General features: G+C 44.5%; 2 protein-coding genes across 2 annotated transcripts in view; one reads left to right on the top strand and one right to left on the bottom strand.

Moving 5' to 3' along the window:
- The window catches only part of ABCC6 (ATP binding cassette subfamily C member 6), a 55,807-nt gene extending 51,261 nt beyond the window's left edge, over positions 1-4,546 (bottom strand). The window contains exons 1-2 of the mRNA XM_066382545.1: positions 4,423-4,546; positions 3,007-3,189 (exon numbers count right to left, since the gene is read on the bottom strand). Of these exons, the coding sequence (XP_066238642.1) occupies positions 3,007-3,189; positions 4,423-4,476 (237 nt within the window). The 5' untranslated portion in view covers positions 4,477-4,546. The remainder of the gene's footprint in view (positions 1-3,006; positions 3,190-4,422) is intronic.
- Positions 4,547-7,940: 3,394 nt separating this feature from the next.
- The window catches only part of LOC136403608 (BOS complex subunit NOMO1), a 55,283-nt gene continuing 38,614 nt past the window's right edge, over positions 7,941-24,609 (top strand). Inside the window, exons 1-8 of the mRNA XM_066382544.1 lie at positions 7,941-8,206; positions 11,547-11,636; positions 14,450-14,495; positions 18,168-18,268; positions 19,503-19,609; positions 21,475-21,547; positions 23,290-23,442; positions 24,391-24,528. Of these exons, the coding sequence (XP_066238641.1) occupies positions 8,042-8,206; positions 11,547-11,636; positions 14,450-14,495; positions 18,168-18,268; positions 19,503-19,609; positions 21,475-21,547; positions 23,290-23,442; positions 24,391-24,528 (873 nt within the window). The 5' untranslated portion in view covers positions 7,941-8,041. The remainder of the gene's footprint in view (positions 8,207-11,546; positions 11,637-14,449; positions 14,496-18,167; positions 18,269-19,502; positions 19,610-21,474; positions 21,548-23,289; positions 23,443-24,390; positions 24,529-24,609) is intronic.

Raw genomic sequence — 24,609 nt, 5'->3', positions numbered from 1 at the left:
GAGTAACCCCTTGCTCAAGCCAGTGACCTTGGGTCCAAGCTGGTGAGCTTTTGCTTGAACCAGATAAGCCCGTGCTCAAGCTGGCGACCTTGGAGTCTCGAAACTGGGTCCTCAGCATCCCAGTTCGATGCTCTATCCACTGCGCCACCGCCTGGTCAGGGCCTGTTTATTGTTTTTAAGCATCTGTGAACACACCTTTGGAATGTCAGGGTAATTTCCTTTTTTACTTTTCAGGACCCCTAGGGCACAACCACTGCACCAGAGCAGAGGTCAAGAACCCCTCATTGTTATTGTTAATATTTGACTGTCATATTGTCATGTTAATATTTGACTGTTAACTCTCCTATACCCAACTATGGAAAAGAAGTGTGTGTCTATTCATTTTACTTTTTATCCAATCCCAGAACCCCCCCCCCCACCTTTGCTTTTTCTACCACCTCCCTAATCTATCAGCAATTGATTTCATGTAACCTCTTATGCAGTGGTGGGAGTCAAATAATTTAACAGCCAGTTCTCTGCCCCTAATGACTATTCTGAGTATAAAAAATGATATACTGAAAAGTAGTTTATTACTTCATGTATTTAATACTTCAGTAAGAACAATAAAAAGGTACACAAAACTAGATGATAAGAAGTTTTAAAATATGAATGAAAAAATATTAACCCTTTGAGTAGTATGAATGTTCATGCACGTCCTCGTGCTTCCTGACCCTTTTAAAAATGTGTAAAGTGGCCCTGGCCGGTTGGCTCAGTGGTAGAGCATCAGCCTGGTGTGCAGGAGTCCCAGGTTTGAATCCCGGCCAGGGCACACAGGAGAGGCACCCATTTGCTTCTCCACCCCTCCCCCTCTCCTTCCTCTCTGTCTCTCTCTTCCCCTCCCGCAGCGAGGCTCCATTGGAGCAAAGATGGCCCGGGCACTGAGGATGGCTCTGTGGCCTCTGCCTCAGGCGCTAGAATGGCTCTGGATGCAACAGAGCATGCCCCAGATGGTCAGAGCATCGCCCCCTGGTGGGCATGCCGGGTGGATCCCAGTCGGGCGCATCTGGGAGTCTGTCTGACTGCCTCCCCATTTCCAACTTCGGAAAAATGAAAAAAAAAATGCGTAAAGCAACATTAAAACAAGGCAAATGCATGTTCTTCTTGTTTCCATAAATTGGTTATTAAACAAACATGATTTTAAGTTAATAAAACTGGAACTGGAACTAATTTCATTTTTTGAACTCACTCCTGGGGGTCAGTGAGCGTGCCAAAAACTCACTACCCAAAGGGTTAAATAATATGTGACAAAAAAACAATAAAACTGTTATTTAAGATATTTCCCTATTGCTTCTTGATTGGCGTCACTTGCGGTTCTTTTCACCTTTGGACGAAATGAATGTTAGTCTAGGGGCGCAGAAGAACATTCAGAAAGAGTAGGGAATGTAAATTTGTGATTTCCACATTTGGCCGCTGCCCGGCGTCCTCCTTAGAGAGAACCCTGATTACAAGTGCCATTTTAACAACCGGTTCACCAAACTCAACAAAAAATTAGGTTTCATTTCTGCCGAACTGGTGTGAACAGGCTGAATCCCACCACTGCCCTTTAAGCCTTCTGCTTCGATTGTAATGTATAAGACAAGCTGCAGAACTGCTGTTCTCCAGAGCATTTTCTCGATCCACTGAGAGTTTGCTTCCTGGCAATTGTCAGTTTGGCTCACATAAACTCATCCAAATTCTTACAGGTTTGGATGTTCTTACATTGACAGTACAGAAGAACAAAAGGTGAAATGAAATTGACTCACCAGGTAAAAAAATCACACTTTCTTCAAATTCTTTCCATCCCTTCTATTAAATCAAGGGGAAACTCTCTGTTGGGATCTGTATGTCTCTTTTCAGTAAGAGAAATCCAGAAAATGAGAGTGTTTATATGCAGAAGAAAGGGCCAGACCTGGGCACCCTGAAGAAACTATTGAGAGTACCTCCATCAGCCCTGGCTGCGTGGCTCGGTTGGTTAGTGCGTCATCCCCATAATCCAAGGCTGTGGGCTCAATGAACCCACACATCAGTGGGACAACAAATCGATGTCTCTTTCCCTCACTTAGTCAAAGCAGGGGTCACAGCACCATCTGCAGGCTGAGTTGGGCATGCTGCCTGCTTTTTTTTTTATTGTCTGTGAGCCAAGAATGGTTTCCGACATTTTCCAATCATTGACTAAAACTCAAAAATGTAAATGTCATGATGCATGTAAATGATATAGAATTCAAATTTCAGTGACGATAAATATTTCTTTATTGAGACATAGTCGTGCCTACTCATTTACTGTGGTCTGTGGCTACTTTCCTGCTGCAATGGCAGAAAATGTCAGTAGTTGGGACGGAGACCACATGACCCTTAAAGCCTCAAATATGTACAACCTGGCCCTTTAAGGGAGAGTGTGTCAATAATAGAGAGATGGTCGGCAATAGAACAAAAATTAACAAGGTGGTAAAGGAATGAATGAACCTTGAAGGATATTCTTGCAGAAGTCTGGAAGGGAAGGGGTCATTAGCAGCAAGGGTTCCACTTAGAATACCAGTGATTTTCTAACTCACTAAAATAGATACCTAACAATTTTAAGAACTGTTCTTTAGTACTGACAGCAGGGAAACATAAAAATCAATGCATAACTGCTAAAAAGGTGAAAGGTTTATTCTAGTGTGATCCTAAAATGGCCTTGTGTCTCCCATGCTTTGCAGAATGCCAGGTTAGAGTGGCCAGAAACTGTTCAGAAATGCACAAGTGTCTCGATGTGCATGTTTGTGGCTTTTCGTGATTACCAATCTGTTTGGGTGACCCTTGTTCCACTGAGTTTACCTCCGTATCCTGTAGAGTATCGCTCTGGTTGGCTAACCAGTTCCCTTCTTGTCCCCACCCTGTGTGCTCCATGATAGGAGGAGTGTCCCCTTTGGGGTCTCTGCCAGGTTCCAACCTGCTCCTCCCACTTCCCCAACCATTATCTGGTTCCGAGCTCCCAGAGGCAGTAGCTACCATTTTGGTCTTGAACAGGGAGGACATGCGGACGTAGCCCTTGCCATGGCGGTGGATGTAGAGGAGGTAGATGGGGCCCAGGACCCAGAGGTACAGGGGAGGCACCCAGACCCCTGCTGTCTTCAGGAAGCAGAGGCTCAGGAAGCTGTCAGGGGCGGGCTCAGGCTCCGTCTGGTTCCAGACCTGAAGGAACACCAGGGTGACCCTTATGATGGTACAATGCAGGGGGCCCAAACTCACCTGCTTAGGGGGCCAGACAACTTTTTAAACCCCTAACATTTACATGAAAACATGCCAAGCACTATTTGAATACCTTACAACTCTCAGCTCCTTTAATCCTAACATCAATCCTATGAGGTACGGTGCAATTATGACACTGATGTTGCAGCTGAGGAAGCTGAGGCCCAGAGCGGTTGAATAACCACTGATGTCACCCAGCTGGAAAGTGATGGTGCTGGGATTTGAACCCAGGTGATTGGGTCTGGGAGTCTAAGAGAAATGGGCTCCCTGAGAGGGCTAGGCACACACTGTCACTTAACCCTTATAACAACTCTAAGAGGTAGGTGTTAGGTGTTACTATCCCCATTTCACAGACTGGGAAACTGAGGTACTGAGAGGGAAACATCTTTCTTTGGGCTCACACAAATAGAAAGTGTCAGAGCTGACTCCATGCAGGCCAGTCTGACCCCAAACCTTGTTATCAATTTGTGATTCTTAGCCCCTTTCCTGGCCTCTCTTGACCATAGAAGAAGTTTGAATATGAAGTTTAGAGAATATGGCCTCCTGTGATCCAGGAAGAAGTTTGAATATGAAGTTTAGAGAACAGGGCCTCTTCAGTTCTCTCCCTATCGTATTAATAGGCCCCCAACCCCCTCCCCACTGGTAATCTTTACTCCTCCTGGCTTCACCGCTCACTAGCTCTGTAAACTGCAACCTCCCCGTGCCTCAGTTTCCTTCCCTGCACAGGGGGGATAATAAGAGAATCAACCTCTCAGAGCTGTATTAAATGGGTCAGTACAAGTACAGCACATAGCATGATGCTGTGCACAGAGTCAGCCCTCGTTTAAACTGTAGCTATTCTTTTTGCCTTACCTACCTGGCCCCTAAAATCCTGGGGTTTTTGTGACCCTCACTGCCACTCCATGAACCCCACTCCCTAGAGTCCTCAGCTAATGAGATAAGAGAGAGGGGGGCCCTGAAGCTTTACAAACATAGGGGCCAAAGTCCCCATAGCTGGGAGGTCTGGAGGCCCCTCTAACGTGCTGGACTCTTCTGGTCACAGGCTCGATTAAAGGGGTTGCCCTCCCCTGCCATTCATCTGGCCTGGAGTTTAGGGGTATCTTCCCTCCCAGTACTACCTCCTGAGAGATCTACCAAGCCTAGAAAAGGGGTGTGGGGTGGGCGGGGGACACTCACTCCTGGTTCCATGCTGGGCTCTCCAAGCGCAGCCATCTGGCATTGTCCGTCCATCTGTCTGTCTGTAGGTCTGTTGGTCAGTCCCTGGCAGCCCCTGGGCCGTGCTCCTTGACTGGGAAGAGGCGGAGCCTGGCAGGCCTGGCGGGGATTCCAGCTCCCAGGGCAAGGTCCAGCCTCTTGGTGGCAGGGGTGGAGCGAGAAGGGCTGAACCAGGGCTCAGGGAGGGCCTAGTGAGCTCCCGGGGAGGGGTTCCCCAGCTCCAGAAAGCGCAGTGGCATCTCCATGTAAGCATCCAGCTCCCCCTGCCAACAAGTATCACCCCAAACTTCCTGAACACTGGGGAACAGCAGTTCCACGAATTTATCCCAATGAAAGAACCCCACAGATGTGCTTGTGCCAAGCGTCCAACAACCAGGACGTGTGGAGAAACTGTAGGATTAAGTTGCAGTCTTCTCATCTGAAGGGAGGGACATTGTCTGTCTATAGGGTGGTGGGAAGATTTTAAGATTAGTAAAGAGTTTAGCACGGTGCCGGGCACACAGTAAATGCTCAGCAAATTAGCAATTAGTAGCATTGTTATTATTATTGCATTCATAGTTTATTAAGCAGTGGTTCAAAGTGCCATTGCAGAAATATTAATTTGGAAGGATGGTTACTAAATGCTAAGTGAAAAAAGAGATCATAGTAAAAAATAAACTATGATCATTTTGCAAAACATAAAAAATAAGTAGCTTGGTCTGTGGTGGTGCAGTAGATAAAGCATCCACCTAGAATGCTGAGGTTGCTGGTTCGAAACCCTGGGCTTGCCCGGTCAAGGCACATACAACAAGCAAGCAATGAACAACTAAAGTGAAGCAACTCTGTGCTGATACTTCTCATTCCTCCCCACCCTTCCCTCTCTGTAAAATCAATATGTAAAATATATATATTTAAAAAGTATATGCTTGCCTGACCAGGTGGTGGTGCTGTGGATAGAGCGTCGGACTGGGATGCAGAGGACCTAGGTTCAAGACCCCGAGGTCACCACCCCGAGGTCACCAGCTTGAGTGCGGGCTCATCTGGTTTGAGCAAAGCTCACCAACTTGGACCCAAGGTCTCTGACTGGAGCAAGGGGTTACTTTGTCTGCTGAAGGCCCGCGGTCAAGGCACATATGAGAAAGCAATCAATGAACAACTAAGATGTCGCAACGAAAAACTGATGATTGATGCTTCTCATCTGTCTCTGACTGTCTCTCTGTCCCTGTTTAAAAAAAAAAAAGTATATGCTTAAGTTCTTCTTAAAAGAGAAAATTGTGAAAGTCATGTTATTTAACTTCTTCTCCTGGGTCTTAGAGCAAGGTGTGTCCTTAGCCATAGCCACGCATTCTCTTTGGCAATGACTACATAATATACATTAATAAATAAAGAGATGGAAATGCACTGAAGCTGTATCATGGGAATCTTGATATTCTTTTTCTTTTTTTAGGATTTTATTTATTTATTGTGGAGGGAGGAGAGAGAGAGAGAGAGAGAGAGAGAGAGAGAGAGAAGGGGGGAGCAGGAAGCATCAACTTCTAGTTGCTTCCCAGGAAGCCTGGGGTTTTGAACCGGAGACGCCAGGCTGAGGTATTATCCACTGTGCCACCACAGGTCAGGCAGGAATCTTGATTTTTTTTTCTTTTCTTTTTCCTTCCATTTTCTATTTTCTTTCCTTCTGCAATGAACATGTATTCCTTTCAGGATAGGAGCTAAAGACTCGGCTGTTTTAGACAAGCACAGCTGCCCAGTTTGGGTGCAGAATTAAAATCCCCCGCTCTCTCCACACTGCTGTGTTACGTCCAGGGTCTTGACCTCATCTTTTCTCCTGTCTCCTGCAGGACCTCAGCCTCATGGGTTCCCCTGGTCTCCCCCCACCTTTCTCTTTGTTTCTCCTTTAGCCATTCTCCTGCCTGAGTCTTCTGGAAAAACAGGGACACAAAGAACCCAAGGATTTGTTTTGGAGCTGAGTGTGGCAGGTCTGCTGTTTGCATTTAAATTACGTCTGTTTATTTAAGGTGGTTTTGGTGGAGGCTGCTAGAAATTAAGAAAATTAAGCTCCCCTCTGTCTGCAACCCCTTCTCCAATTGGCATTGCCACTGTTCCAGTCCTTTATTTCCTTGTATATATGAAGATGAATTTGAGGGGAATGGTGGAAATTCAAAAGGGAATGGTCAGGAAGGCAAGAACATAGAGGGAATCAGTTGGTGAGCCAACAACAGAACGTGGGCCCCTCCAAACCTACTACCCAGCTCTCTGAACATCACATGGCTGCATGCAGAGAGCCCTAGACAAATTCCTTTCCCTCTCTGAGCCTCCATTTCTGTAAGATGAGAAGGTTCCATAGGCCAGCATTTCCCAATTGGTGGCTTTCAGTCCCTGGTAATTTGCCAAGACAGACCAAGGAGTCAAGCTAGGTAGGGTAAAGGGAATATATTTCAATTGTAGTTATAAATAACAAACCTCAATAAATAAAGCAATTATTTAAATATTTTCTTTCTATAACTGAACAGTTGAGACTCTGTATTTCAAGTGAGAATTCAGACTGAGAAACTAAAATCAGATGTTCTCATTATTGAGACCTTCAGAGGATGTATGGATGTATTATAGCCAGTCTGAGGGTTTTGACCATTGTATAGTTAAAGATTATTGTGATTCATGGTTTTTATTAAATCTTACCCACAGTGGCAAATTCGGTGGGAAATTTTATTTTACCTTGTCATTTATAGACAAAATATAAAAACTATTGAAACAAAGCATTCAATTTTTTAAAAGGAGTAAGATGGAAGAATTCCAAAGGTCAGGTCAGAAAAAGCAATTTCTGTCTATTTCTATGTGGTGACCTGCAGTTAAATTCAGGCTATGTTATAGTATATATTCAATCTTGGGACAAAGTATGACATACTGAATCTAAAATATTTTTTTTCAGACAATCAGGCTTCATCTCACAGAGGTAATTAAAAGTAAATCAAACTCTGCATAATGCATTCTTGCTTAAGGGGGGAAAACTTCAAAATTTGTTTCTATGCAATTGTTATTAGAGCTGGGATTAAAATAAATTTAAACGCCTTTTAAATGTTATGCTGATTTTAAATGACCTATGTTTTGCTTTAAACAACAACAAAAAACTTATTGGACATTTATCATGGAAAAATGCACCACCCTATACAAATTCCTAAAGTGGTTTTTGAGATTATATACCATCTGTGAAATATATGGGTAAAAAATATTTGGGAAGAGAGTTGAATACTTCGATCAACAGTCTTTCGTCCTTTCCAGTTTCAGGGATACAGAACTCCAAAGTAGAATTCTTTGGAGTTTGTGCCTGTACGCACACCCCTTGCAACTAACTGCAACCTCCCGACAGTGTGTGCGAAGTCTTCCACGCCTCTAGAGGGCACAAATGGTCTCTACTTATTGTTGAGCATGCGCAGGAATCATCTAGCCTGGGGGCGTGGACGCGAGGCCGAAGCGCGCAGGCGCCGATGTGGCGGGGCGGGGCTTGGGCTGTCAGCCACCCGCAGAGGAGGAAGCGGCGGGCAGCGTGCGGTGTAGGGAGCGGGACCCGGAGGTCTGCAGAGGGTCGGGCGGCGGAGGCCGGGCTATGCTGGTGTACCGGGGCACTGGGCCGCCGGGGCCCGTGGTGGTGGCTGCCACCCTGGTGCTGCTGCTGAGCGCCGTGGGACCGGCGTGCGGCTCCGAGGACATCGTGGTGGGCTGCGGGGGCTTCGTCAAGTCTGACGTGGAGATCAACTACTCGCTCATCGAGGTGAGCGCCCGCCCCGCGGTCCGGGCCGGAGCTCGCTGTGTGACCCTGGGGCAGCTACTCAACATCTCGGGGCCGCTGTGGTCTCTCGTCTGACACCAGGCGGTTGTCACCAGCCCCACGTTCCGGGAGTCCTTTCCCCTTTACAGGCGCCAGGGTCCTCCGCCGGCGTCTGCTCCGACGTGCTCGAGTGGAGGTGCTTACCGTCGGGTCAGCTGTGCAGACCGCCCCAGAATCCAGGCCCCAGATCTCAGAATACAGTCTCAACAGCCCCACGCCCCTGGGGACTCCGGACCCCAGGTCCTCAAAACTCAGATCCTCGAAACTCAGACGTCCCGAAAGCCACATTCCAGAACCTAGAGACCACGAGTCTTACCCCCCAAATCCCACAACTCAGAGCCCCCCAGAGTTCTAATCCACTAAACCCCTCCTAACCCACTGGGATCCCTGTGAAGAGCATCAACTCCTATCCCGGAGATCCTGACCCAGTAGCTCTCTGTTGGCATCTCTAGGGCTGGGAATCTGTATTTTTGATCCCTGGTCCCCTTTTCTTACCCACATGGGACTCCTTTTTCTCTGAAAATGGAGAGTGGTGAGCTGCCCTGATTCCCTTACTGGGTAGTTATTGGAATGACACTTGAGATTTGTGCAGAAGGCCTTTTGTTAAGTTACAAAGCCTTCTCAGTTAGATGCTTATCGTGATCCCAGTGGGATCATGACCCAGAAAGCTTCGTGGAGGAACGGAAAGGAGGTAGGGAGAGAAGGTCACTTGTCAGGGTGGGTGGAAAGGGACTCCCAAGAGGGGTGGCCTCTATTTTTTTTTTAAATTTAAGTCTATTTGATCAAAAAGCGATTCAATCCTGCCACACCAAACAAGAATTGGCTAGGAGCACTCCCCCCACAGAAGGGAGAGGAAAAACACAGAGATGGGTCACAAGCAAATTGGCTAGATCCGAATCCTAGTTGGCTGTTTGTGATTGGTTGTCCTTAGGTTTTTTTGTGGCCTCTATTTAAGGAGGTTACTGATGAAGGGTCAGGAGAAGGGGATTCGAAAGAGAAAAAAGGAACAGACTGAGAGATGCCATAAAGAAAGGACTGCCTGAGAGCACATCGGAGCCTCCCCAGGGCTGTGGTGAAGGGTGAACCGGTGTATTCTGCAAAGGCGGCGAGGATGGGACAGAGGAAGTAGATTCCACACCCCAGTTGTTCTTTGACCTGGCTTTGCCCCGAGTCCGTTTCTGTTCCTGTAAGATGGTGTTGTGAGAGAAGTGGCAGAACCTGGTGTCAGTCATTTCCTAGGGGAGATAATCAGTTGTCACCTTGAAGGCCCCTGTGTCTGTGGCTTCTCCACCATTTTTTCTAAGTTGGTGTGTTTAACGAATGACTTGACCCCGCTGGCAGTGGCAGGGCTCTGAGGGTCAGTTAGGTCCCCGTGCCACCTCCTGGATTGCCTCCCGGTGTGTGGACTCCAGGCATTTCAGAAGCTGCCTGATAGCCCTGTTGTTGTAGCTTGTAGTTTCCTGGGACTCGGGGAGGAAAGCGAAGGCAGTTAGAGGCACTTCCACCCCAACCATAATAGTGACCTTAAGAGCAAAGGGCAGGTATTGTGACCCGGTAAGAAGTGGTGTTCCTTGAGCCCCAGGGATGCCTGTCCAGATGGTCTGACACATTTATTCTTTCATAATTTCTGATGATGAAATCAGACATTTCACGTGTGTAATATATATTGCCACCCTGTGTCCTGAGCTGTACTTTATGGAAGACATGCAGGTATTCACAATATTTCACAATCATTTCTTGATTGTATTTTCTGTTTCCTACTAAAACTACTTTGACTCTTCTCCAGCCTTCTTCCCTTCTCTGTGTTTTTCCATTATATTCATTCAGTTAGTAACTATTGCTTGAGCCTCTGCATGTACTGAAACTGTCCAGGGTGGGGGTATAGCAGTTTAGTGAACACAAGAGGAAAATATCTTTAGAGAAGAAAAATTATATTGGTTGCTGATACTTTGACAATTTTTCTGGAAAACCAGCTGATCTTAGGGCCACCAAACTTGACTGTGGATGATAGTGATCTGTCTCCCTTTAAATGCATGCCCGTTGACATTGCTTCCCTGACCCCTCCAGACAGTTGAATTTTCAGTCTCTGCTTTAAGTTTGTGCATCTGATTTCCTTCACGGTCTGTAACGGAGTCACTGAGTATTTATTTTAAATTTATGTTTAGTGAGTACCTACGCTAAACAAGACTTCATCGCAGGCACTGTGGAGTGAAAGGTGGGTCACACCCACGGGGCACTTACAGTCCATGTGTAATTTAACTCAGTTCCTTTCCCAGGTGTGTATGTTGTGAGTTTGCTGCCTCTTACATCTCCTTAGCTGGTATGAGGCGACTGTCATTTCCGTATCGTGGTCACATTAACATTTAAGAGTTGAGATCCAATTGCTTCCTTTTACAGATGTAGAAACTGAGGCTCAGAGTGATTGATCCATGCAGGTAGGTTTAGGAAATCTTTTTTGAATCTTGGCCCTGACATCACACTGCTTTTTTTCTTCAGAGACATGTTGGTAATACAAAACAGTAATTTAGTAAATAGTAGTGCAGGCTACATTTTTTTTTGAGTCCATACTCTGTGCCAGGTGCTTAATATATATTGGTGCGAATCTGTCAGCCATCATGAAGGGGAATGGCTCTCTTTTTACCTGTGAAGAAACAAAGGACCTCAGGAGGGCAAATGACTTGTCCAAGGTCCCCCAGTGTGTGGGAGACTCAGACGTTACTTGAGCATCTTAGTGGGTTAACAGCTTGTGTCTGGGAATACTCAGGATGCAAGAGTTTTAGAGAGTCTTTGAGGAGAGGACATATGAAATGTCTTTTAATATGTTTTTGTCCTGAGAATGAAAATAAAAGAGAAAAATAAAAAAGCTTTTAGATGAGTGTTACTGTAATTATTGGGAATCATTTGGGGTTAGTAATGCAGATCTTTGGCTTGACCCCAGAACTCCTAGTTTAGAAACAGAAGTGGGGCTCAGGAATTGCATTTAACAAGCACCTTACTAACAGCAAGTTTGAAAATTTTAGATCCAGAAACAACCTAGAAACTGTCACTAAAATAAAAAAAAAAGCATTAAAAAATATAACTGTCGAGGGTAGACTTTAGATGGTTTCTAATCTGGAAAAGGATCATATTTTGGAAGTACTTATTTCTCTCTCTCAGCATGCCCAGTGTTAATAGCAGCTTATGGTAGGTCTTCAGCAAATGCATTGATCAGATGCATTCAGGCATAATGTACATAGCTGACTCTCAAAGGCAATATTATGACTTCTCTTTCCTTTCTTTCTAGATAAAGCTGTACACCAAGCATGGGACTTTGAAATACCAGACAGACTGTGCCCCTAACAATGGTTACTTTATGATCCCCTTGTATGATAAGGTAAGAGGACTGAGTAATAGAGTCTTTTATAATGGGAACTGGTGTGGCCCCCAGGGCTGTGCTGAGCAGCGGGCCGGCCTTTCCCACGGGAGTAGTGCTCCTCTGTTTTGTAAATCATAAGTGGAATGTGACAGTTTGGGCCAGATTCTGGAGGAGACGGCTCTCGGAGGGGTTTGACTGACTGTAGTGTTTCTCAAGGTCTCTGAGACAGTGGACAGTGCCTAGAGACGTTTCCGGTTGTTGCACCCATAGGGAAGGGGGAGTACTCCAGCCCTCTAGTGAGTGAGTGCCAGGAAGGAAGCTGAGCGTCCCGCCACACTGCTCCGGACAGACAGACCTCTGTAGTGTCAGGTTTGAAAAACCCTGATTTAACAGAACGCCTCATTTACAGGCAGCTTTAAATGTTGTTTAAAAAATTTATACAAGTAATATGTGAATTTATGAACTTTGTGAAAAAAAAAAAAGTTAAGCTCTTTAGAAGTATACGTTATCTTTTATCCCCAGCTGCAGTGATGACCTTTGATAAAAGTTTCTGTGTGTATCCTCACAGACTGCTTTCTCTGTGTGTACAGTTACACAGAGACGTGCGAATACACAGGCATGTGCGTACACATAGACATATGTGAACACGCGTGCACCTAGATGGGTATCTGTGTATATTTGTCCTTCTACCCCCCATCTTCCCCATGTTCCATCTGTTTACTAGGAAATAAATACAGATTCACAGCAAGTTGCAAAAATAGTCAATATACATAGTTTTGATTTTGACTTTAAAACAAATGGAGTCAAATCATAGGTCTGACTCTGCATTTGGCTTTTTTCCCCCTATGGTAATATCTTGGCACCTTTCAACACAACATGTGTAGATTGACTGCCTTCTTTTCAATGGCCACATAGCATGACCAAAGCAGTCATTTATTTAACCATTACTCTATTGATAGACGGAGACTTTTTCCAATTTTTAAAATTATTAATACAACATAGCAACAAATATTCTTTTTTTTTCTATTTAATTTTTCTGCCTAGGAATCTTTTTTTTTTTTTTCACATTTCTTTTTGATAAATGAATTACTGGACATATATTGTAACTTTAAAATCATAATATTTTTACTGCAAGTTCTTTTTATTTTATTGATTTTAATTTATTGTGTTTACATAGATTCTAGTGTTGCCCTGAATGCATCCCTCCTCCCCCGTATTCCCCTCAACATCTCCCTTGTCCCCCTCCCCACAGCACCCTCCCCCCTTCCCTTCAGGTTTATCCCATCCTATCCTCCCCTTTCCCTCTGTCCTCTTTTCCTCTGGTCCCTTTGATCCCTCCTCTGTCTCAATTCCGTTCCTCAGTTCTCATTGTTCATTGGATTCCTCAAATGAGTGAGGTCATATGATATTTTTCTTTGACTTATTCTGCCTGGCTTATTTCACTTAACATAATAGTTTCCAGGTCCATCCATGTTGTCACAAAAGGTAAGATTTTCTTCTTTTTCATGGCCCCATAGTATTCCATTGTGTATATGTACCACAGCTTTTTAATCCACTCGTCCACTGATGGACACTTGGGCTGTTTCCAGATCATTGTTATTGTGAACAATGCTGCCATAAACACGGGGGTGCATTTCTCCTTTTGGAGCCATTCTATGGTGTTCTTGGGGTATATTCCTAAAAGTGAGATAGCTGAGTCAAAAGACAGTTCCATTTTTAATGTTTTGAGGAATCTCCATACTGTTTTCCACAGTGGCTGCACCAGTCTGCATTCCCACCAGCAGTGCAGGAGGACTCCCTTTTCTCCACATCCTCGCCAGCACTTACTCTGTGTTGTTTTGTTGATGAGCACCATTCTGACTGGTGTGAGGTGGTATCTCATTGTGGTGCAACAAATATTCTTTTTTTTACAAAGACATAGAGAGGGATAGAAGGGACAGACAGACAGGAACAGGGAGAGATGAGAAGCATCAATCATTAATTTTTTGTTGCGACCTTAGTTGTTCATTGATTGCTTTCTCATATGTGCCTTGACCGTGGGCCTTCAGCAGACCGAGTAACCCCTTGCTCAAGCCAGTGACCTTGGATCCAAGCTGGTGAGCTTTGCTCAAACCAGATGAACCCGCGCTCAAGCTGGCGACCTCGGGGTCTCGAACCCGGGTCCTCCTCATCCCAGTCCGATGCTCTATCCACTGTGCCACTGCCTGGTCAGGCACAACAAATATTCTTGAACTTACATCTTCATGCACAACACAGGATAGGGCAAAAGTAGGTTTACACTTGTTTGTATGGAAAAAAAAGACAATAACTAATAAATAATAATACAAGAATTCATGTACTCACAACTGCGAACCTACTTTTGCCACAACCTGTATATAAGATTGATTTTAGAGGTGGAGTAGCTGGGTCTTGAAATCTTTATTTATTTATTTATTTATTATTATTATTATTATTTTTACTATTAAGACAGTATTAAGAAACCAGGGTGTATGAGTCAAATCTAATTTTAAGAAATGAATTTAGTTCCTGAAGATGCGTGCTGACCCTAGCAACCTCAGGCACATGTGGGTTAATAGGAGATTTACTAATGGTATATCTGGGATCAAAAAACAATGAGTGGCTGACTTTGGTGTCTTTAGAATTCTCTCTTGGGCTTCAGCGTGATGTTTTCGGATGGGTTAGATGGGAACTGCTGGTGATCAGCTTCAACTTATGCTTGGAATTTCATTTCCGGTATGGAAGTTCTAGATTAAGTGATAGCAGTAAACTAAGTTAAGCAAGTTGAAGGGTCATTGGTTCTCATTCTTTTCCTTTTTTTCCCCCTCTCTTAGGGAGATTTTATTCTGAAGATTGAGCCTCCCCAAGGGTGGAGTTTTGGTAAGTTAACCGAACAACCAGATTGTGTGCTGACTGTTAATTTAAGTGGACAGAGTTCATGGACTGCTAAAATATTAAGGACTCAATTTTAGTGTAGAAGAGGAACCCTTGCCTTGTCGCATCAGAGTAGATTGGATTTACCTTAGAGCCGCCTTACAGTTTCTTGTCATCTTTCTTAAAATAGACGTCTGTGCTGGTCCCTTTCTCACTTTCTCAGGAAACTCTTCTGTTGCAGTTTCATTCATTAAATGGCAGTGGGGTTATATATAGAGGTCAGGAGCAGGGACTTGGTTCCTGCCCCAGTATGGCTTCTCTCTTAGCTCCCTCAGTGTTAGTACTATTTTTTTTTAGTGAGTTACTTGTAACGTTAAACATTGTGAGATTTGACATAAAAGTCCAGAGACCAGAGGAGCTGGCAGCTTTGGGCCTTACCAGCTCTGTGATGACCTTGAACGAGCCACCTCCCCTGTTCCCTGTCCTTCTCCTTGCTCGGGGCTCAGGAGAGGAATAGCACCTGCCTCACAGGAGACCTGGAGGACTAATCAGCCAAAGTGCTTGTGTGTTCAGAGTGGCTGGCACATCGTTAGCAATTAATTAGTAGAGACGGAAAAGCAGCCTTTCTGCGCATATACAAACGAAAGCTCAAAATATTCCTGAGCTTTTAGCAAAAAGTCACTGCCTTTTGGCAAAGTTGGAGAGGTGGGACTGGGGTTGGGTTCCGAAGAGAGGTTCTGCTCTGACCTGGCCGACGACTTTGGAGAGGAGAGCCTGCTGGCTTTCGCGTGTAGTGGATGTGTGCCACCCCTGTTCTGTAGCCTGGGGGCGGGAGTGGGGGCCCTGGCTGTTTCTTGCCAGGCTGGCTTGTGAGTGAGACAAGGAGGAATGGAGTCCCTGCCATCATGACAGGCAAAGGGAAACCCAGGGAGCGGATTTGGCTCCATGGCCAGTGCATTCCAGAAAGCCAGAGGGGAAACCAGCCTCACTGACAGCTAAAGTAGAGGTGACAGATTGGCAGCCAGTCCGAGTGTCTGTGGACCCTTCCCTCCTGCCAGTGCGTTTTCTTTTGACAAGCTTTTTCTTTTTTTTTTTTGTATTTTTCTGAAGTTGGAAACAGGAAGGCAGTCAGACAGACTCCCGCATGTGCCTGACCGGGATCCACCCGGCATGCCCACCAGAGGGCAATGCTTTGCCCATCTGGGGCGTTGCTCTGTTGCAACCAGAGCCATTCTAGCGCCTGAGGCAGAGGCCATGGAGCCATCCTCAGTGCCCGGGCCAACTATGCTCCAATGGAGCCTTGGCTGCGGGAGGGGAAGAGAGAAACAGAGAGGAAGGAGAGGGGGAGGGGTGGAGAAGCAGATGGGCGCCTCTCCTGTGTGCCCTGGCCAGGAATCGAACCTGGGACTCCTGCACGCCAGGCCGACGCTCTACCACTGAGCCAACCGGCCAGGGCCAACAAGCTTTTTCTAAAAACTGAATTATAACATACTTTCAGGAAAGTGAGGAATTTTCACCAAATGAGCTCACGTGTGTGACTGCCACCCAGATGGTGAAACGGGACTTTATCCACCCCCATTGACACCCATTAACTGCTCCACCTCACCCACCCCACAGGTGGCCACCACCCCGACCTAAATTTACAGATTCGTTATTTTCTGTTTTGAACTTGATATAATGGAACCACGCAAGGAACATTTTTGTATTTGGTTTCTCTCTCTCAACATTTTTCACGAGGTTCATTCATATTATGTGTAGCTCTAGTTACTTAATTCTCTTGCTGGGTGAATATAAAGTGACTTATCCCTTCTACTTTTGATGGGTTGCCTCCTTATTTTGGCCACTAAGAATAGTGCTCCTGCAAACATACTTGTGCGTATCTTTTGGTGCATGCGTGTTTGCATTTCTGTTGAGAATATACCAGGAATGAAATAAGTGGTTGACAGAATTTTTATACGCTCAGCGCTAGTGGCTCTGGCCCACGTGCACGTGAGCGGAGCAGCTTCTGCCCCGCCGGCCGTGGGTGAGGGCCCCAGGTGCTCCGCGTTCTCACCAGTGCTTGGCGGGCCAGTCTTCCCAACTTGGTCATTTCTGGCGAGGACATGGTGGTATCTCATTGTGGCTTTAATTTGCATTTCCTTAATGGTCAGTGAGCTTGAACACTTTTTTATGTTTATTGACCATTTGGATATTCTCTTTTGTGAGATGCTTGTTCAAGTCATCTGTCCATTTGTAATTTTCCCTTTGCCTAAAATTCTTTTGATTTTTCCCATTTTTTCTCTCTGATTATCACTGCACATTCTTCTTCACCTTTTAAAACCTCAACTTCATTTTTAAAAAAATTGAATTAGTTAATATTGAAAAGTCACCTATAATCGGGATTTGCAGTTTTTCTTGACAAGTTGGAGGCTCCGGCAGCCCCAGGCCCCGTGCCTGCCTGCGGTTGACGGCAGCTGAGTAGGGCTTCCCCTTTCATGCCCTGTGGTCCCCTCTTGGCCTGCCTGCTTACTCTTACCCATTTGTTGCCTGGGGGCACTGGAGTTTATGGCCCTGCTTTAGTATGGCCGTTCCCATGTAGTTTGGACAGGGGACCGACCTGGAGCCAGATTTTTAGGGGTTCAGTTGGGACTCTAACTCACAAGCGCTGTGACTTTGAGAGATCCATTAATCTTTCTGTGCCTCAGTTTATCCATCAATCAGTTGTAAATGTTACTGCCTACCCCTTAAGCCAGTTGTGAGGATTAAATGCACTTAGCTCAGTGGCTGGCCTAGGGTAGGCATTCGGTGAATATAGCTGTTTGGTGGAATTTTCCATGGGACTCTGAGATACAGCTTGGCTGACTGGCTGTTATAAGAGTATATTATACCCTAAACCAGGGGTCCCCAAACTTTTTATACAGGGGGCCAGTTCACTGTCCCTCAGACCGTTGGAGGGCCGGACTATAAAAAAAACTATGAACAAATCCCTATGCACACTGCACATATCTTATTTTAAAGTAAAAAAAACCAAAACGGGAACAAATACAATATTTAAAATAAAGAACAAGTAAATTTAAATCAACAAACTGACCAGTATTTCAATGGGAACTATGCTCCTCTCACTGACCACCAATGAAAGAGGTGCCCCTTCTGGAAGTGCAGCGGGGGCCGGATAAATGGCTTCAGGGGGCTGCATGCGGCCCGCGGGCCGTAGTTTGGGGACCCCTGCCCTAAACACTGGTTCCTTTGGGGGCAGGAAAACAAGTGTGTAAGCTTTGCAGTGGTCGGCAAACTGCAGCTCACGAGCCACATGCGGCTCTTTGGCCCCTTGAGTGTGGCTCTTCCACAAAATACCACGTGCGGGCGCTACCTCGATAAGGAATGTACCTACCTATACAAGATAATTTAAGTTTAAAAAATTTGGCTCTCAAAAGAAATTTCAATCGTTATATTGTTGATATTTGGTTCTGTTGACTAATGAGTTTGCCTACCACTGGAAGGAATAGGGGTGGGAGGGAGATTTGCCCTGCCTGCCTTTTGTATCTTTGGATTTTGAACAAAGATGCAAATGTATTAAGTGCTTGAAAATAAATGAAATGAAAGTTACCCAATGAAATGTATTTTATCTAGACAGTTTCACCTTATCCCAGAACTAAACTTGCTCTTGTGTCTTATGCTGTTCCCATCTTCATTGCTCAGAGCCGACGAATGTGGAGCTCTATGTGGATGGCGTCAGTGACATCTGCACGAAGGGCGGGGACATCAACTTTGTGTTCACGGGCTTCTCTGTGAACGGAAAGGTTTGGCCTCAGAACTTTGTGATTTTTAACGTTTGCTCTGTAGTATATACATTGAGTCTTATCTTTACAAAAGCAGGACTTTTTTCCTCAAAGCATTGAAAATGGAACTGCCTTTTGACCCAGTGATCCCACTTCTGGGAATATGCCCTCAGAATCTAGAAACACTAATTTGAAAGAATATACACACCCCCATGTTCACTGCAGCATTATTTGCCAGAGCAAAGATCTGGAAACAGCCCAAGTGCCCATCAGTAAACAAGTAGATAAAAAAGCTGTGGTACATTTACATAATGGAATACCACATGACCATAAAAAAGAAGGAAATCTTTACCTTTTGTGACAGCATCGATGGACCTGCAGACTATTCTGCTAAGTGAAATAAGCCAGTCAGAGAAAGACAAGTACCATATGATCTCACTCATATGTGGAATCTAATGAACAAATAAACTGACAAACAAAACAGACACAGAGAAATGGACACATGGAACAGACTGACGCTGCCAGAGGGGAGGGCGGTTGGGAGAGTAGGTGATGGAAGGTGAAGGAATTAAGTAAAGAAGACCCATATATATAAATATATATAAAACATATAGACATAGACAGCGGTGTGGTGGGAGCCAGAGGGAAAGGGGGTGAGGATAGGTGGGGGTGGGCAGAGTGGGGGGTGAGTGGGAGCAAAAGAGACTTGGCTTGGGGTGATGGGCACACAAGGCAGTGTGAAGATGATATTTTATTGAGTTGCATACCTAAACCTGTACCCCAATAAATTCAATTAAAAAAATTGAAAAGCAGGATTTTTTAACATGGGGACTTTGTACATGAGACCTACAAATAAGCTTCAAGAAGATCTGGAAACTCAATAGTTTAGGGGCCAGATCTAGGTTGCTACTCTTCCTCTTGAAGAGTAGAGGCTATTAGCGTGTAAGTGCGAGGGGAGGCCTTTTCTAGGGACAGATTCTCAGGGAACAGTGTGTCCCCCCCCCTCCCCGTCCAGCATCGAGGCCGAGATGCACACGATTCCTTGCCGTCCCTTTCTGCACGGCCGGCCTGCTGCTTCCCCTTTACACTGGGAGTGACGTCCTTTGTGCCGTCTTTATGGGTGGGTTTCCAGTTAGAGAAGAGCATCTTCTCTGTACTACAGCCTTTGTAAAATAGTTGTGCATCTTTAACTGGTGGGTCTTAGAGTCAATGAGACAAAGTGCTATTATCTGTTACTGTTCCCTCTCCATGACAGGTTCTCAGCAAAGGGCAGCCCCTGGGTCCTGCTGGAGTTCAGGTGTCTCTGAGAAGCACCGGACCCGAAGTGAAGATCCAGTCCACGGTGACACAGCCTGGTGGAAAGTGAGTCGGGCTTGGGCCGTCCTGCCTCGTAGCTAGAGCGGGGCTGTGTGACCGGGGCTAGGGGAGCTTCAGATGTAGGGAGATTTGGGCTCAAATCCTCCTTTGGCTTCTGAAGTTTAGACAAATTCATGCCCCTCAGGGCCTCAATTTCTTCATCTGTTAAATGGAAGTCATTTGACCCATGGCAGCTAGCGTTGATGGGATTACTAAATATGAGATAATGCCCAGCAAGCACCTACTGCACATAGTTGGCCTTCATTTAATGGTTGGCACTGACTCTGGAGCCCGGCAGCCTGAGTTTGAATCCTGATTCTCCCATTTAGTAGCTGTTTGACCTGCGTGAGTTGCTTAACGCCTCTGGGCCTCCATTTCCTCATTTATAAATGATAGTCATGAAATCTACCGCCTAAGGTTATTGGGAAGATTAAATTATATTATATCAGTGTTTCAAACTCTGGCCTGACATATGTGTTTAATAGCTGTTAACTCAATATAGGTTTAACTCCATTATGATTTTTACAAATCATTTTATGACTATTACATCAAAATTGTTTTGTAGTTCGACCTGATGACTACTTAATTAACCTTGTTGAGTCAAATTTAAAGCATTCATTTAATGGATTTATATCAGTGAGTTGTAAATGTTAACAGATGTGCCAAGATTGATACAGAATAGTTCCAACTGATAATTTTGAAAGCATTCAGATCATTACTAACTACTTGAATATACAAAATTGACTAAGCTGCAGAATTGATGTTTATAATGAGTCTGTCAGGAAGTTATTCAATTTTTAAATGATGATTGTTGAAATTAGTGTTGAAATAGCATTTCCTTCCATTTGATTGATGCCTCTCCAACCCTAGTCTATAGAAGGAGTGTGGGGTTTTCATTTTTTCTAGGCCTGTAGTTTGCTGTCGACCTTGGCTCTGAGAAAAATGACCTGACCTTTCTGAATCACTCTCAGCTGCACTAACTAAACAAAGACAGTAACTTGCAGAGCAAGGATACCACGAGTGTGAAGTATACACTGTATCTTACTAACATCCAGTGGCACTTTCAGTTTTATTGTCACAAAATGATTGCCCAGCCTTATCCACTTACTATAGGCAACGCTTGATACAATAAAAGACCACCACAGAGGAAGGAAATGCCTTTGTAGTTCGTTCTGTAAGAACTGGCCCTCTTGTTGTCCGGTGCCCTGCAGATTTAAAGGGTTAAATGTGTCAGGATCCTTCCATTTCCAACCTCAGCTCCTCTCACTCTGGTCTTGGTTAGTCTATAGCTACTTGAATGATCTTCATTGGCTTCTGATTTTGTCACTGTTGCTTTGCATAAGAGCCCAGAATGTCACATTTGTTTCTGATAACAGATCTAAACCCTTTTGCATAGGATTCAGAGGTTGTTATCTTTTGCCCTCCGATGTCATTAGCGTGATCTTGGGTTAGTGTCTGCCTTGGCCTGTCGGGTCTGTTCTCTGTTTTCACATGTGACTCCTCCATCCCCATTTCTATGCCTTTGGACACATTACTTCTCTTCTCCTTGCCTATCCATGCCTGTCACCTCTGTTAAAACTCACTTGCCTGTTCTATGGCTGATCCCTGCTAAACACGGTGACAGGTTTTTAGGCCAGAAACCGTCTTTCCTGTCAGTACCCAGAATACCTATCCTTGCACACAGTAAGTGCTCAGTACTTCCTGTTTGATATAGATTTGCACAATGATGGATGAAATTTTATGCTCATTTAACTAGCTGGTGGCAAGTTTGTGATAATGCGAACGTTATTTTCTTGTGCTTCCCCATATTAGTCATAAAATTAGAAATACTCAGGTTGGGAGTAAGTTAAGTGATATTTTGTATTCCTTAGGTTTGCATTCTTTAAAGTTCTTCCTGGAGATTATGAAATCCTTGCAACTCATCCAACCTGGGCATTGAAAGAGGTGAGTGTTTCTATTATGTCTCTTGTATGCCAACAGTTTGCTGGTTTGGGGACAGATGACAGGTACAGGGGTTTTCTGTTCGGTATCTGAAGTGAGTTATGGGTTTTCTGGGAGTAAATGAAGATGCAGCGGTGCTGCCGCTGAAGTTGGTGGTATTCATAAGGTGAAACTCCCTGTAGCAGACGTTGCTTGTCTTGGTTTCAGTTTCAGGTGAAAATATTGTCTTCCTGCCGTGAAATAGTTTTGTTACTAACTATGGCAGTTTTAAGCGCAAACAACACCAGAAGGACCTGATGAGATTTCTTTTGTTGTACTTTTTCAGTCAAAAACAATATTCTGTAAATATACTTAACATTCTATAAACATACATGAGCCCAAGGAGAACGTATAAGAATGTTTACGGCAGCTTTGTTTGCAGTAGCAAAATCTTGTAAATAACCTAAATGTTCATTCAGAGGAGGATGGATTGTATTTCATCACACAGTCGAATTCTGTACGTCAGCCATAATGAATGCGTCAGAGCCACATACGTCAATATGACCACATTTAAAAACGTAAGATGAAGGGAAAAGGCAAATTGCTGAAGGATAAGAAAATATGATCCTGTTTGTATAGGGACTGAAAACACTCATGATAGCAGTTATGGATACGTTCATGTGTAGGAAAATGACAAAGATGTGTGGGAACGGCAAACACTATGTCAATTAAGATACTGATGTTTGTACAGGGAGGAAGAAGGGGAGATGCAAGGGTCTTGGATCGTGTTTTTGGTCCTTTATCTTTAGCTGGTTAGAGCATGTATAGGTGTTCTTCAGAGTATTTCTCATATCTTTTTGTTTGAAATAATTTATAATAACAGTTCAAAAAGAAGCATACTATGTGAGGATTTAAATAAAACTTAAGGGACATTTTGACATATTAGCTTTAATATTAGTCTGAGTCTGTGTCTCATTCTTGCTTGAGAAGCATCAGAATCCGTGTTTCTATTTTTTTACTCTGTAGGCTTTGTGCAGTTATAATGGATGGCGTGGGTTCAGGCCAGATGTATCAGATTACTGTCTAGGACTTCTGGTTTTCAGGATTTATAAAATATTTTATTTAAAACTCAACGGATTACACATTATAAAGAGAATACATTTTAAGGCTTGCATTGCTAGTATGCATAAAGGAATTTAAGTCTATTAATATAAAATTGTGTTTCAAAGTAAAGCATGCTGTGAAAAGTCAGAACGATGGTGCCCCCTGGTGGGGTAGTGATAGAAGTGAGCATGAGTGGGGCTCCGGGTGCTGGTTCGGTTCTGTTTCTGACAGTGTTTGCGTGGTGTGTTCAGTTTGTGAAAATCACTGTCCTGGGCACTTAGCATGTGTGTACTTTTCTCCATATAACTTGTACTGTAGATTTAAAAATATATGCATATATACTATTAAACACAGGAAAAAGCAGGGCATGCTCATTTTAAAACATTGAAACGGACAGAGTAAAGGAGTGAAAACAGAAAATTTGGGAGGTAAAAAAGTGTAAAAGAAATAAAACAACATCATATGGGTGAAATTATCATCACCTACATTTTGCCATATTTATTTCAATTACATTTCGCGCATGAAGAAATAGTGATCGCACTACTGATGGGATTTTACGTGTTACTGTTTTCCGAGTTAATATTGTAGCTTAAGCGTGTCTACATGTTCTTAGTCACTTTGTGAGTGTTTCCTTTTGTGGAAGTTCAACTCTTCTCTTGTAGGCAAGCACCACTGTGCGGGTGACCAACTCCAATGCCAACGCCGTGAGTCCCCTGGTGGTGGCCGGCTACAACGTGTCTGGCTCTGTCCGCAGTGATGGGGAGCCCATGAGGGGAGTGAAGTTTCTTCTTTTTTCTTCGTTAGTAAGCAAAGAGGTAAGGGAAGAAAAGTGAAAAAGAGACTGCGAATGTACTGTTTAAAATGCAGTCAAGCCTGACCAGGCGGTGGTGCAGTGGATAGAGCGTTGGTCTGGGATGCAGAGGACCCAGGTTCGAGACCCCGAGGTCGCCAGCTTGAGCGCGGGCTCATCTGGTTTGAGCAAAGCTCACCAGCTTGGACCCAAGGTTGCTGGTTCGAGCAAGGGGTTACTCGGTCTGCTGAAGGCCCGCGGTCAAGGCACATATGAGAAAGCAATCAATAAGCAACTAAGGTGTCGCAACAAAAAACTGATGATTGATGCTTCTTATCTATCTCCGTTCCTGTCTGTCTGTCCCTGTCTATCCTCTCTCTGACTCTCTGTCTCTGTAAAAAAAAAAAAAAAAAATGCAGTCAGGTTGGTTTATAGTCTCAACAGTTAAGAACATTGTGTTTCTTGGTTGACTTACATGACATTGGCTGTCTACACTAGAAGGTGGTGGTGTTTGGTGTAAAGTGCATAGGTTTTGAAAAATCAGTCAGACCCATTTCAGCCAGCACTGTGTCTTACTGGCTCTGTGACTTTGGGCCAGTCTTATAGTTGCTTCTTGTATGTGCCTTGACCAGGCAAGCCCAGGGTCTTGAACCAGTGACCTCAGCATTCCAGGTCGATGCTTTATCCACTGCGCCACCACAGGTCAGACTGGGCCCGTGTCTTTGCCCTCCCGAGCTCCCTTTTCTTGTCTGACCCATCGTAGAGAAGGATGATTGTGTCTTTTTTCCAAGACTGCCATTTTTAACTTGAATGTAAAGATTTTTGTTTCTTTTATCTCTATTACATCCTAGATTTCAGAAATACATATTTTGAGAAATAAAACTTAGGAAAGTTTTCCTATAGTGTGGCCGTTTGATGATAATCAGAACCTGTAAGTGGAAAAGCAGGTCATGTTTTGTTTTTCCTGGCATAGGATGTCCTGGGCTGCAGCGTCGCACCCGTGCCCGGGTTCCAGCCCCAAGACGAGAGCCTGGTCTATTTGTGCTACACGGTCTCCAAAGAAGACGGCTCTTTCTCCTTCTATTCTTTGCCGAGTGGGGGCTATACTGTGGTGAGTGGAGCCATTTCCGTTCTGTTTTTGTTTGGGACTCTTACAGTGCGGGAAGTGTCGATGCCATTGGGCGTTAAGGAC

This window comes from Saccopteryx leptura, chromosome 4 (assembly GCF_036850995.1).
Source record: "Saccopteryx leptura isolate mSacLep1 chromosome 4, mSacLep1_pri_phased_curated, whole genome shotgun sequence".
Lineage (NCBI taxonomy): Eukaryota > Metazoa > Chordata > Mammalia > Chiroptera > Emballonuridae > Saccopteryx > Saccopteryx leptura.
This window is presented reverse-complemented; position numbering and strand designations above follow the sequence as displayed.